The sequence below is a fragment of the Typopeltis vanoorti genome, chromosome 10, assembly GCF_054136105.1.
Source record: "Typopeltis vanoorti isolate ZY-2024b chromosome 10, IOZ_Tvanoo_1.0, whole genome shotgun sequence".
Lineage (NCBI taxonomy): Eukaryota > Metazoa > Arthropoda > Arachnida > Uropygi > Thelyphonidae > Typopeltis > Typopeltis vanoorti.
The window spans coordinates 103,292,321-103,307,737 of NC_143558.1; the positions used below are offsets into that span (position 1 = coordinate 103,292,321).

The 15,417-nt window shown below is 35.4% G+C and overlaps 1 protein-coding gene across 2 annotated transcripts in view; it reads right to left on the reverse strand.

Annotated features, from left to right (window-relative positions):
• FBXO11 (F-box protein 11) overlaps nt 1-15,417 on the reverse strand; it is a 412,771-nt gene that overhangs the window by 128,015 nt on the left and 269,339 nt on the right. For both annotated transcript variants that reach the window (XM_090399679.1, XM_090399680.1), the window contains exon 12: nt 5,277-5,362. In XM_090399679.1, the coding sequence (XP_090255805.1) occupies nt 5,277-5,362 (86 nt within the window). The remainder of the gene's footprint in view (nt 1-5,276; nt 5,363-15,417) is intronic.

The window sequence follows — 15,417 nt, forward strand, 5'->3', positions numbered from 1 at the left end:
TCCACCTCCTGAATCAGTCTTCCATTAAGAACCCTTTCTAGGATTTTCATTGTGTGGGACATCAACTTTATTCCTCAGTAATTCTTACAGTTCTTGTGCATCCCCTTTACCCTTCTAGATGAGGACAAGAGTACTTTCCCTCCATTCCTCGGGTATATTTTCCTGTTGGAAAACTTTCATGAACAGGTCTCACAGCAGGTCAATTTCCTCTTCCCCCAGTGTCTTCCACGCCTCCACTGGAATCCTGTCTGGGCCCACTGATTTTCCATTCATCATCCTCTTCATGGCCTTTTTCACTTCCACTCTACTGATGTTCTGCATCATCCCCTCAGAAGGATGCCCATCATCTCTGTGAGTGTCCTTGCATTTTCCTCATTCAAAAGTCCCTCAAAGTATATTCTCCATCTGTTTCTAATGTCCATATTCATCCATAATACTCTCCCTTCAGTGTCTTTGCTCTGCCTCACATGTAAGATGTCTTTTGCTGCTTTATTTCCACATTTTGCTAGTTGGTAAATTTTTCTCTGTCCTTCCTTTGCTTCTAATTGATCATACAGATCTTGATACGTCATGGCCTTCGCCACAACTCTCTTAGCTTCTTGCTTTCTCTCTCTGTACATCACTCTGTCCTCTTGACTCATCCCACTTCTGCTTTGCCTTCCTCTTAGCTGTCACTGCCACTTGTACATTATTATTCCACCACCAACCCTCCTTCTGCTCTCTAATCTTTCCAGATATCTCACCATGCACCTCGATTGCACAGCTCAGGATTACTTTTGAATTATGTTTCCACCAATCTTGTACACTTTCTGGCTCATCCGAAATCCTCTCTAACACCCTCTCCCTAAAACGATTCCTCACTCTCTCTTCTTTTAAGAGAAACCACATAATTGTCTTCATCCCATGGCTTCCAGAGGTTTTTATCTTCAATCTTATTTTAAAGTCTGCGCACAGCAGTCGGTGTTGCTGTGCCACTTGATCTGTTGGAATTACTTTACAATTTGTCACAACCTTAAGATGTTTTCTTCTAGTCAAAATATAGTCAATTTGTGAACTGTCATTACCACTTCTAAATGTTATCAAATGTTCTTCCCTCTTGTAGAAAAATGAGTTCACAATTGCCAGATCAAACGCTACTGCAAAGTTCACAATCCACTCTCCTTTCTGGTTCATCATTCCCATTCCATGGCCACCATGCACCCTTTCACAGTCTCTATTCTGTCTTCCTATGTGTCCGTTCAAAGTCTCCTCTGACAATCGTTATCTCGTTTTCTTCCAGTTCCCTCATTTCTTCATCTAACACATTTCAGAACTCATCTTTCTCCTCTGCTGTACAGCCAACTTGCGGGGCATATACACTTGCTCTTCTCCAAGACCATCGAGAAATTCGCATGAACGACAGGATTATGCGAATTTCATTCGCATGATCCTGTCGTTCCTTCTACCCACTTCCAGTACTTCGCCCTTCATTCTGCCACACACCACAATTCTGACCATTTCTTCTCTCTTTATTCGCTCCAGAGTAGAATAATTTATATCCATCTCCCAGTTCTTTCGCTTTTTCGCCTTTCCACCTTGTCTCCTGCACACATAAAATGTCCAACTCTCTCTTCCTCATCATGTCTGCCACCTCTCTTCCCTTCCAGTCATGCTTCCAACATTCAATGTACCTACTCGTAACATCCTCTCCACCTGGTGGGTTCGCTTCTTTAACCACACCCACCCTTGATGCGGTAGCCCTCGTCCACTTTTCGCAGCTGTAATGCGATGTGGCTGCGCATCGCTTAAGGGGTACGCCCTAGCCTTTATATCACTTTCTCTTTGACTCATTAGATCATAGCTAGAGCTGGTAGTGAAGTTCTACGACCAGATGCCCTTCCTGACGTCAACCCTCGCCATTTATCCGGGTTTGGGACTGGCGCCTATTGGGGCTAGCTTGCCTCCTTTGGTGGCTGCATAAGACAAAATGACTTAGCAAGATAGGAAAGATTCACCCATAGCCCTCGAATACTCTAATAGCATTGGGGGAAAGGAGCACGAAGAGGAAAAAGAAACAAAGAAAGAAGGGGAGGGACCAGTCTACAGATAATATAGCAGATGTATATTACATGAAGTAAGGCATGGTCCAGCATCAGGTACCTCGGGTTTGCCATGCCCCTTACTCACTAAAGTGAGTACCTTTGTTACTTTTACTATATTTTACATAAATCTTATAAGTAATGCATAATAGAAACTGATGTAAGACCATATCAGCAACAGTATTGAAAATAGAGGGGGTCCTCGACCTGCGTCGTTTCGACGGTAATCCCACAAATAATTTAAAAATTTACTATCGACTTGAAGCAGCGCGACGTAAAATTCAAACGTCGCAGGCGAACTTGTTTGTGAGTGCGGTGGAAGAATACGCCATTATGCGGTGTTTGTTTGGGAGAGGTGGCGTCGCTTGGGTCCCAGCATACACTCTTTGGGTACCGCGTGCTTTGTTTAGATCCGCTCTCTGACTTTTGTGTTTGTGTTTTTTTGTGACTTTTTTCCCTTCAATATGGCTCCGAAATGTAAGACAGACTCTTTCGATGGCAGTGTGTCGAAGAAAAGGAAAGCAATTACATTAGAAGTGAAATTAGACATTATTAAAAGGGCAGAAAAGGGAGAAACACCAACAAACATCGGCCGTGCGTTCATAAATGCAATCGTACCACAGTCGGGACTATTATCAAGGATAAAGTTAAAGAATTGTTTTTTTTTTTTTTAAATCACCTGTACAGAATGTACAGTTTCATTTGTCATTTTGGGATTGTTCTCATTTTTATGTTTGTTTTTTTATTACAGTTTCATTTTTGTCATTTTTCTGTACTATACATAATTATGTCCTCCCTTTCATTTTCCTATGGCCTAGTTCTGTTTCTTGATATATACGTATGACTTTAGAGTGTTTAGGTTAGGTAAGTAACTTAGGCTATGGTAATTCCGACTTGCATCGAAAATCACCTTACATCGGTCCGTAGGAACAGATCTCTGACGTAACTCAAGGACCCCCTGCATAGGAAACACAGTTCTGAAGTTGCATTTTTTAAAAAATTATTATCTTAATGGAATTCTTGTAGATATGCTTATAAGTTGGTAACACGACTTTTAAATTATTTAAGGATTTTTACAACATAGCTTTTAAAGGAATGCGGAGAACCGACCAGGGCTTCTGACCTAATGTGCAATCCTCACCTTCTCGTGGTGCACCCTGTTGGGTATCTACTTGGATACTGAACGAACGAGGATGAGCTGGCAATTTGGGATTTAGCCGACCAAACTGTATTCTTAAGGATTAAACCAAAATAAAAAATGATGGTACAACATGACAAAATTTCATGCCAGCTGGGACGTCGCCCGGTTAAACAAGGCCCCCCCCCCTTTGTTTTCACCAGGGAACCAGGGAGAACAGCGAAAAGTCAGCTACTGGAACAAACCTGAAAACACACCCAAACTCAACATCACCAGATTTAAAGATTGGTACTATCAACATAAGAAGCCTGAATGGCAAAGAAATGGAGCTAGCTGAGGAATTAGATAAATACCAGATCATATCAACATCATATCAAAATTAAAGACATTAATGTCAGCTGTTTGCTTTATGCGTACGATGTTATACTTCTAAATGTATCTGCTACAAGTCTGCAAGATTCCCTGATTAAATTGAATAACTGTTACAATAGATATAGTATATATCTATTGTAACAGCAATAACAAGACAAAGACAATGAAAATAGAGAGAATCGTTGAAAATGTCGACTGTGTTGTGAATGGAGAACCTGTGGAACAAGAAAAACATTTCAGCTACTTAGGCACGATTTTTAGTGAAGATGGTAAATTAAATATAGAAATAGACAACAGAATCAGCAAAGCTGGTATGGTGGGAAGTCAATTTAATAAATTCATATGGAATAAGAGAGAAATTAGTCAGAACACTAAATTAGCTGTATACAAGACAGTGTTCAAACCAGTTTTAACTTATGGATCTGAGAGCTGGGTCAGAAGTAAAACACTTGACCAAAGACTAGAGACTGCAGATATGAGAGTCCTGAGAACAGATTAAGAGGCATCAATGGCAATATCATATTAAAAATGAGGATATTAGGAAAGAACTTGACATTGTCAGCATCCAGGAATGCGTTAGCAGAGCTAATCTCAGGTGATATGGTCACTTAAACAGAATGGACAAGGAAAGATTAGCAAAACAAGTGTTCTCTGCCGGGGTGGCAGGAAAACGATCCAGAGGAAGACCAAGATAATATAGGTGGATTGATATGGTACAAAGTGCCTTAGATGATAGAAATATAAGATCTGATAATGTTGGAGTCTTGACAAGTAACAGACTGATTTGGAGGAAAATTGTAGATAGGAGTTAGTAATGATGTAATTTTTTTCATGTAGTACTATCATATCCTGTACACCCCTTGAGGGTACATGGCAGGAATTTGATGATGATTAATGAAATTTATAAAAATTATTTTGTTTATATTATATATATATATTATTATTATTTTACATTTTTTTAATGTTTTGATGATTATTTATTGTTTAATGATTCAATTGCTTTTTTTTTATCTACTAAACGGATAATACATGAATTAAAATTTTTTTAAAAAATTAATATCTGCATGAAAAATTTGATGCATAATACTGCAAAGAATTTTTTTCCCCAAAAAATTCGACATGAAAAATGTGATGTCTTATAAGGCGAAAAATATGTGGAGAGTATCCATTTCCACTGCATTATATTACCACAAATGTAGCACAGATCTGTGGCTGTATAGTCAGATATGGTATTCCTCACTGTACAGTCACAACTATGAAGCAAGGGATTCCGAAAGAAACTACAAGGAAACACAATAACAAGATCAACAGAATAAGGCATTTAATGATAAATCAACTATGTGTAATGTAAGCTGTCAAACAGAAATTCTAATCTTGCAGAGTATAATACAGAGAGCTAAGTGACATCTGAACCTTTGCAGTTCTGATAATAAGTCCTGATAACCATAAGCTCTTTGGACATTATGCCAGGGTTTGTAAAGACTAAGTATTATATAAAACTTCAATAATATTACAAATTATGCATATAAATAAATAAATAAACATCAGAATAATGATATATAATCAAAATATGCATGCTCACTTAAATATTTTCTCCAAAATGTTGGCATAAGTATCAAGAAGAGGAATCAACAAATATCACTATATGATTTGCTATTTCAAACACACAAAAGCATTCAATTACTTACCATATATATTGTTATGTTCAATTAATCCTCTCCCTTCCCCAAAGATATAAACACCACCTTGGTGGCCATTGTAGATTTCATTACGCCTAATGGGAAGAGTGAAAAAATAAATAAAATAATAATAATTAGGTCTAGGTAAAAAAAAAAATTAATTACCACAGTCAACTCTCATAAAAGCAAATACTTAGGAGAGTTACTATAGTCAGAGTTGACTATAATAATAAACACTTAATAAAGTCAGGTTATTCTAATGTAAAAAATTCTAAGAAATTTCCATTTTATTTTGGTCATACAAGATGATATATTCTCTTTAATTTAAGGATTAAAACAAGAAGATTGCTAGTCATATTAATTGGATTTTTATACTAGTGTTACAGAACAAAACAGATACAAAGAAAAAAGACATATCACATTTTTCTTAGCTTTAATGGAACCTTTGAGTATTCTAGAATGCATTTTTGAATGTGCCAATAGTGATGGGTGATAATGGACTGCTGCAGTAACACTTGCAACATATATTCTCTTTGTTAACTTGTATAGCTTTTATCAAGCACTTACAGGAAAGGTGACATGACATACTGTACACACACACAATCTTAGGATGAATATGCAAATTTCAGCAGTTGATTCCTTGAATAATTTTAAAAAGAAAGTTAATATAAACATGGGTTCAATTCCAGACAGGTGGTAAACAGTATACTGTTGTGTGTTATTGGGTTAATCACAGTTGATCTTGGATGTGAACTAATTGTGTTTCAATTGAACAAACTGAACAATGACTAATATAGCAGATTCTAAACCACACACTGACTCCATTTTCAGTATTTTTTACAACTACAGTCATTTAACGTGTTCCTGTCCTTTAAATCTTGCAGTCATATTGTTTACCACCAGTATGAAGTCTGATTAAAATGGGGATTAATAAATTTTGAAAAAGGGTGTATGCATATATTAAATATCTGTAAATTTTTAATTAAGAAATTCCTTTATATTTTGTTAGTGCTCTAAAACAGCTCTTCCCAAACTGTGGGCCGTGGTCCCCTTGGGGGTTGTAGGTTTTGTTGAGAGGGGCCGTGAAATAATGAAAACAAATTTAAAATGTTTTAAGATTAAGTAGATTTTTTTATTTTAAAAGAAACATATTTAACTTTTATTATTTCTTTTTTGTTATTTTTTATATTTTAATGGAAAAATTCACACATTGGTGTTGGTTCACAAATTTTGCTTCCTGCGTATTTCGACGCTTAATGAATATTAGTAAATATTGCTTATTCATATGTTTCATTTCAAAGCATTGGTTAATTGTATTTACTTCGAATGCTCTCCAGGGAAGCTCCAAATCTTCCTGTCCCCTTCATCACGCATTCGTAATCAGGGGCTGTTGATACCGACTTTATATACATATCAAAACTCGTTTTATATTATCACTGTCATCCGAGCTAGTTTTCTGCTACCAATGAAAGTTTCACATATACTTCACACATGAAAAAAAAGCTTAAACAAGTTCATGTAGGGAGATAGTAACTCGCTTGCAGTGATAAACAACACGCCCTCCCTAACAGCCACTATACTGCAGAGGCAATAAAAATGAGTACTTTTATTATGCCAGTGAATAAGGTATGAGGAGTCTGTGTAATATATTTCTCAACAAATAGTGCAATTAGAGACAACTGGAATAAAAACACACTAATTAATGAATCACATGTCCCCTCATACAGAAACTATGCTGTATAGACTGAAACAAAACCATAAGTTGCATGGGCAAACATAGTATCTAACTAAAAACTATTGTTATCAATTAGATGTGTGTGAGTTCGATTTCCCAAAGCAGCAATAAAATTCAACCGAACGTGTTAAAATTCGTAAAAGTGTTAAAACTAAGTAATATATATATATATATATAATGAATGTTATGGCAGTTTCACATATGGAATTCGGTTGAAGAGAGTTAGCATTTCAACTCAATTGTCAGCTATGCTTTTATCTTTCGGTTGTGCGATCTTTTGTTAATACCACACCAATCATATGCACATTTTAATAACCTGCCTTTGCTGTCTGTTTCGCATTAGGCTTAATTACCGTAAAGGGAGAAAAGTCACAAAAGAGAAAAATGTTCCTGGTCCGGGGATTCCCTTATTCAGGTAATATTCACTAATTTCATGTTATCAGTCTGTGGTGTGCCAGTATCGGTAAGTGGTGATATTATTTGATCTATTCTACATTAAAAAATTTAACCCTGAGATGGATAAGTGGCTGATAAAAAATAAAAAAAAATTCCTGCGAACAATCAGAAGAAGCAGAAACAGACTCAAAAAAAAAAAGGACAGTATTTCATATTTTACCAGAACAGCCCGCATCGTCTTCAGAACCAAACGGTAAGAGGCAAAAAATGTAATATATGCATTCGATTTTTGCAATATTCGTGGTGTATGTTTAGTATTGAATATAAATACAATAAATATTATAATAATATATCTCTCTATTATGATTTTTTTCGAGGGGGGGGGGCTGTGAAATATTTTAATTTTTGCAACCTGACATCCAGAAGTTTGGGAAGCACTGCTCTAAAAAGTAACAAACAATGTGTAGAACAATACCTAACACACTATTTCACAACATGCTTGCTATGGATTTCCTTCAAATTTATTTGTTAGTTTGGACACAATTCTACAAAACAGAAGTGAATGTTGTTAAATGGCAGCATGGCTAGTCAAGGAAGCTAATATCTGTCCTTCAGCTAACAGTGGTTAACATATGTGTTAACCACTGTTAGTTGAAGTGGTTACCTAGGACAGTACTTATCAACTTCAGCACTGTGTTTTGTATAAACTTTGGGTGCAAATCCCACCATGGGCATGATGTTTGGGATTGTCTTTAGGTGGAAGATGAATTTCATCACCTATGCAAGACCACTGTCCTATTTACAGAAGGCTTGAAGTAGTTGAAAAAGTTTCACATTTGGTTTGCAGTGTAGGAATTTGGATTATGTAAAAAATAAATTTAAAAAAAAACACAAAAAAGGGGAAAAGACATGAATATATATGCATTTTAATCATTATCATGATTAATAATTTATTGTTATACATTGCTCAGCACTCATTAAATTACTTGTAATCAAATACAGGTATTAATGCCTTTCAGAAATAAAAAATAACGTGCAACTTCACCTCAACAAACTAACAAACTGACAACTAACTATTGATTAGCCAGGATACTAACATAAAAGGATTAGTAATCTTTTCTTACATAAACATTTCACAGATAAATTAAAAATACTAATCTTAGAAACAATGATTCATGATTGACAGTGGCATCAAGTTTCGATGTATCCATCCTTATGAATGACCCTTTTATTATTTATTATTATTATCATCGTTTTTTTTTTTTTCCTTTTTGTATGTGGCTCCCAACCATGAAAGGTTTTTTCAAACCTATAGTACTTTTGTAACTGGATTGGACTAAGGATTTTTTTTCCCAATTTTTAATTTCTGTTTTATAATTACCATATATTCCGACGTATAAGTCGACTTTTCAGCATTGAAAAAAAGTACTAAATTTTTTAGGTCGACTCATAGGCTGGGTCAAAAATTGATTGCTTTCCAAGAAAAAACTAGTATGTATCATACTCTGTTAAATTTATTAGCAATATACAAAAAGGATAAGTAAATAAAAATATTTCAACTTATATCAAATTTATTTACAGAAAAAATTATTTACATGTTATATAATTAATTATTTACAAAAGAAAATAGGTAGGTAACTATATAATTAAAATTTAATTTTCACTGCCTGAATGTATGAAAAGTTCATTGTACTCTGGTTCTGTAATTTCTTCCGGTATATCGTCATATAAATTGTATTCGTTTTCTCCATCAGATTTAGCATCGATTTCATCATCATTGTAAACAAAATCATCTTCCGAGCCATCTAATTTGTTAGATATAGCACATTTTTTAAAAGATTTTATTACTGTATCTGGTTTTATTTCATCCTATGCTTTCGCTACCCATTCACACATAGTTACCAAAGACGCATGTCGCATTCGTCCTCCTTTAGTGTAACTTTTTCTCTAATTCTTGCATCCACGCATTCCTTTTCGTAAACTGTCTTTAAATGGCTTATTTATACAAACATCCAACGGTTGCACTAGTGAAGTTAACCCACTTGGAATCACTGCCATACTGATATTATTCTCTCTTAATAAAGATTTTGTGCTCTCCGTTAAATGGGATTTGAACATGTTCCACATTAAAAGACTGTTTGGATTTTTTAATGCACCTTGTCGTGTATTCCAAATATTTTTTATCCACAGCTTAACTCCTGCTTCGTCCATCCAACCATTCTCATGAACATGGACAAAAATGTTTCTTGGAAATTTGATCTTTGGCATTGTTTTTCTTTTAAAAATTATCATAGGTTTTAATTTAGTACCATCAGCCATACAAGCAAGTACAACTGTGAAACGGCTTTTTTCATGTCCAGTTGTTTTGAAAGAAATAGTTTTACTTCCTTTCAATTCTACTGTTCTATTCCCGATATGTCAAACATAACTGGAGTTTCATCCGTATTTCTGATTTGAGACAATAAATAATTTTTTTGCCTTCTTTTAACAATTATAAAACTTATAATCCAAAATCCTTTGGCAGCTTCTATGCGATTTTCATTTTTAGTCAAAGCACTAAATTTTTTCTTTCCATAAACCGGCTACACCAATTCACTGTAACTTTGAAGTTTTCGCTGTCCTTTTTATTTGCTTTGTCCCACTTTGAAGCAAATAAACGAATATTATTTCTCGTTATAATGAGTCCATTTTGGCGATTTTCTCAAACCCAATCCGCAACATTATTTTCCAGAATAGGCCACTTACAAATTCCTTTCCGTAATGCGCACTTATTTTTTGGCATTTTCATTATTAAAGTTTCATTTTTTCTCCAATCGCGAACTAGTTTTTCGTTTACACCAATCTGACGTGTAGCAAAACAATTAGTATTTTCTTTTGCAAATTTAATCACTTTGCACTTAAAACTTATGTCATATTTCATTCTTTTAAAAGGAGCCATTGCACTTTAGTTCACTATTGGTCAACAAAAAATACATTTTTCGAGTCAACTTATATGATGAGCATACTATAAAAACTCAAATAAACTAAAAAAATTCCAATATTGACTTATATGCCAGAATATATGGTATTTTTTTCACAGAGTGGAAACCAAACCTTAGAGCCTTTTTTTTAGAGCCATCTCTCCCCATTCTAGGGTTAGCAGTCCGAGTAGGATTTGTTCCATTGCTATGAGTTCAGCAAAGTAGAATGAGAACCCTCTCACTTAGGGTTGGTTGGTTTATGGTTTATTCGGACAAAGACAGCAAAGGTAATACTGTGACATGGTGAAGCTACAGAAGTACTTAAGATATTAATCAGAGACAAATTTGTAAATGGTATGTATGTATAGAAATTAAGTTAAACAATGCAGAATTTACATAGATTTATAAACAAATGTATTCGTATAAATTAATTCTTTGTAAAAAGTTAAAAACATCATGCAGTTTGTCTGAGTTTGATAACATCTCTCTGAGTGTATATGGTTAGATAGGTAAAAATAACATTTCTCTCCCATGGTGTATTTTCACACATAAGTAGGTCATCAGCCCTCAGTAAATAAGAATGTGTGAGATGCCTATGACCTATGTGGAGCCTAGTAAGAACAATCTCCTATCTTCTGTTGCTATGTTCACTAGACTGCCAATACTTGATTTCAAGCTTAATATCATATAATTTGTTTGTCAGTGATTCCTGCCATGATGACTGCTGCTGGGCAGCTAGCTTTGATCTTATAAACTGTCGGCAGTCTGTATAATGTAAAACAGTACATGGAAAAAGTATGAGTTGATTGAGTTGATCTAGTAGCAGTGGCTTGAAATCGTGGGGGTGCTGCAACTTTCGAAATATACATACACACTGTAAGAACAGTGTATACATGTTTGGATAAAATATCAAAATGGTGGTAAAAATTAAAAAAAAAAAAAAAAATTAAACATGAAAAAATATTGTTTATTATTGATAAAATTACAGTTTGGTATAATTCAAAATTACTTAAAAATAAAATCCATTATCATAACCCCAATAATGTTCTAAAATAAAAACTATAACAAACGTTATGTCTTTAATTGTAATGTCCAAATATTTAAAGAGATGGAGTAACCACGATAAGCATACAAACACTCTACTACTGGCTCAAACTGCATATAACAACAGTGGAACTGCGTGATGGAAAGTGCCGCATTATGCTAATAGCTCACATCTCACTATGATGTGCATATGCTTGCTGCAAATACTAGAAATATGACACTGTGGTAAACACAGTGCTGCTAGTGTCCTTTGCCCTCCTAAGTGCTACAAGATGGATTTTTATTATTTTTTATACAAAAAAGAGAATTGTATAGGATTGTTGATGATAAAATTAAACATTACAAGCAAATATAAATAAATTAATAAATATATTTATATATCGAGAAAAATTGGGGGTACTGCAGTTCCGCAGTGCCTATGCATGAGCCACGCCTATCTAGCAGCTGCATCTGCAGTCTTATTTCCCTTAATTCCAATGTGACTGGGAATCCACAACTGATTATCAAAATTAAGGGTCTTCATTTTGTACAACAGATGTAACACATCACACCACACTAGATGTGAATTATACATAAGAGAGGAGATGGCCTGTAAAGAACTCGATGAGTATGTAAAAATTATAAATTTTTGGTAACTGTTTTCTTTTATATCTACAAGCACAAGCTGAATGACATGCGAGACTGCTGTATAATTACTGCAATCAGGTGGGATCTGGTTGGAGATAATAATGTAAGTAAATGGCAGCAAAGCCAACCGAGATCTCTGATGTTGAACTATTAGTATAGATGGGCAAGAAATCAGAGTGGGTTGCACTGTGTGCATTAAACAATTGGAAGTAGACAGATGATGGAGTATGAGACTTCTGTAGTTGTTAAAGTGAGAGGTTGCAGAATGGAGTGTGTAAACCTGCCATGGAGGGATGCTGTTAACATTCATGTGAAAAGGACATATGGCATGCTGATGTGTGTGATACTGAGATGCCAAGTTCTTAGGACTCATGTTTGACAGAAAACTTACATTCTTTTGCACACATTCAGTAAAGGACAGAGTGATAAGGAGATTCAATGACCTCTTGCACTTTTCTTAGTTGATGTCTCAAGAACTTGGCATCTGTTGCTATTGGAATAATAGTTTGTCCCATTCTTAAGTCAGGATCTGGTTGAAGAGTGAATTTTCAACAACAGAAGTGTACATAGACACTTTTTTCTGCTGAAAACTGAATTTTTTTAAAAATAAATACAGGAAGTGTCCTCTGAGATAAAAAGTTTCAGTGTCAAAAAACACTGAAACCAAATGTTCTTGTTTCAGGAGTACAAGTCTCTTATACAAGTTAATAAACAGACCAAATGGACCACAAGTTGAACGATGCCTAGGAAAGCCATCAATTAGAGAGAAGATCACAGCTTTCTAAATACCAGAGAGTTCTGGCATTAACCATTTTCTCCAATATCTTACAAAGGCAGTAACCTTCTTCCAGCGTATCCTGTGGTGGTCAGAGCAATAGGTCAATGATTATTTGCTTATGTTGGATTCTTTCCTGGTTTGGGGATATGAATGACAACTAACTTATGCCAAGAACCTGAAAACTCTTTTTCTATACATATTCTGTTCTATATTAAGAGAAGGAGATCTACAGAAAAAGTGTTTCAGGGCTGAGGCAGATTCGAGGAATAGGCTTTCATATTTGTATTTGCAGTGGCCTTCTTCCAGCCTATCCTGTGGTGGCTGTCCAAAGCATAGTCAACAAGTCCTCAGTGGCTGTATTGATGGAACCAGATGTAGTCCTTGAGTTCAGAAATTCTGATATTGACTGTCTTGCCTGTTTCATCGTAGTAGGACAGTTTGCAACTGCAAGGAACCTGGTAGGTCTAGGAAAAGTGGCTGGTTTTTGGTGGAGCGGATAAGAGATTTAAACTCAGCTTTCAATCTCAACTACCTTAGTTGAGTAGTAACCTTATCATTCTTCACCTAAAAAAAATACCTGCAGAAGAAATAATGATCCAAGTAGAATGAGGTATTCTCAGCCTTTCTAACCACATTGCCAACAACATCAGACCGGATATATCAAATGTACCTACCTATGCTAAATGACCAAAAGGCAACCAGAAAAGAATCTACAGCTCTGCAAGAAATGAAAAACGATACAATAGTAATTAACAAAGCAGATAAGGGAAATGCCACTGTGGTTTTAAACTGATTAGATTACACATGTAAGCTTGTCTCCTTACTTCTAGATTGTTCTAGCTTCCTCCCCCCCTATAGACTATGAACCCACCAGTACACAGATCAGAACATTCCATAGGCTCCTTTAAAAGGTTACCTCTTGGCCTGTGGAAGTCACAAACAAATTGAAACCTTATAACTCTATCTCTCTCCCCCCCACTCCCAGATATATGGATTACAAAAATCTATAAACAAAATATGCCATCACATTCCATGGATGGTATTGAATTACCCACATACAAATTAGCCAAACATTTAGCAAAAGTGCTCATGCAATATACTGGCAACACTCCCTACATAAAAAACTCAGCCTACTTGAAAACCAGTATAGAAAACCTCACACTCTAATACACTGACAATAATCAGTTTCGATGTCTCCTCTTTATTCCCAAATGTCCCACTCAAAGATACTTTAGACCTCAATCAAGCTATTTCCTCCCAATATCTCAGCCCTGTTTTAGTTCACCATGAACTCAGGATATTTCATTTGTCAAGGAAAATTCTACAAACAACAGAAGGGACAGCTATGGGTTCTCCACTCCTAAACAACTTCTTCTTGGAAACGTTTGAAGAAAAAGCCTTAAACTCAGCCCTACATAAACCCACTGTCTGGCAATGCTAAGTAGATGATGTGTTCTCCAAATGGAGAACACATCATCTACATATATTATTATTATTATTATTTCCGACACCTCCACGGAATCCGTAGACTCATCACGGGAGGACACTTACAACTGTCTCAACCACTACACCGAACCTCTACTACGAATCATCTCCATCAATGCCATCTACCGCCCGCCTCCACCACCACAACAAAATATGCTCCACAATTTCATAACACATCTAAACAATCAATATCCCAGGATCCAGTTTACCTTAGAGAAAGAAAACAACAATAGTCTCCCATTCCTAGATAGGAAGGAGAGTGTCTTAGTGCTTTTTAGTCCTTTTTCTCTGGGATCACTGCCATGTGAAATCTACTGTTGGTTGGCGGAACGTAGCATGAAGAGATCAGCACAAGTCATCACTGAGACATTGGCAGAGAAAGCAATTGTCGAACAGCTGAGGTAGCAACGATGCTTATGAATGGAATTCAGAGGATAAAGACAAAGAGAATGGTGAGAAAGAAAGAAGAAGCATACAGTCAGAAGAAAAGGAATTATCACATAGACAAAGGAATCGAATAAGGACTGTCCTGAAAGAATGAAGTATAAAGAATTCAACTCGTCCTAAGTACTTAGAAGCATATGTAAATACCTCCGGACAATGTATATAAACGTGTCCTTGGTCGATATTCAATTGTGCTAATGTAAATATTCATGATGTATTTGAATAAGTGTCTATTATAAAAGTAAGTGAACTGCTGTATGCAGTGAACGTAAGTTAATGTAGAAATAAGCTCAATCTTGGTATGTCTGCTTGTTTAATGAATAAGAATGACTAGTAAGTTGTACTAAAATATATATATATATATAGGTTATGAGATAGAAATGTCAGGAATATAAGAGAATTATGCTCAAAATATATTCAGATGGAATTGTCAATGACTTGTAATTTCTTTGTATCCATGCTCATATATAGATTGAACATTGTAAATATATTTCTTAGCTTAATTAAATTAGTTGGTGAAACAACACAGTGAGGCTGATTTGTCAATGCACTAATCCTAAAACTTAGGAACTGGCATGTATCTGACAAATGAAGAGCAAGATATTTATAATATGCTAGGTAATAAGTTTAAGCCACAACTGATACAAGGTAACGGTCAGAGTTAATAGGGAATAATATCTA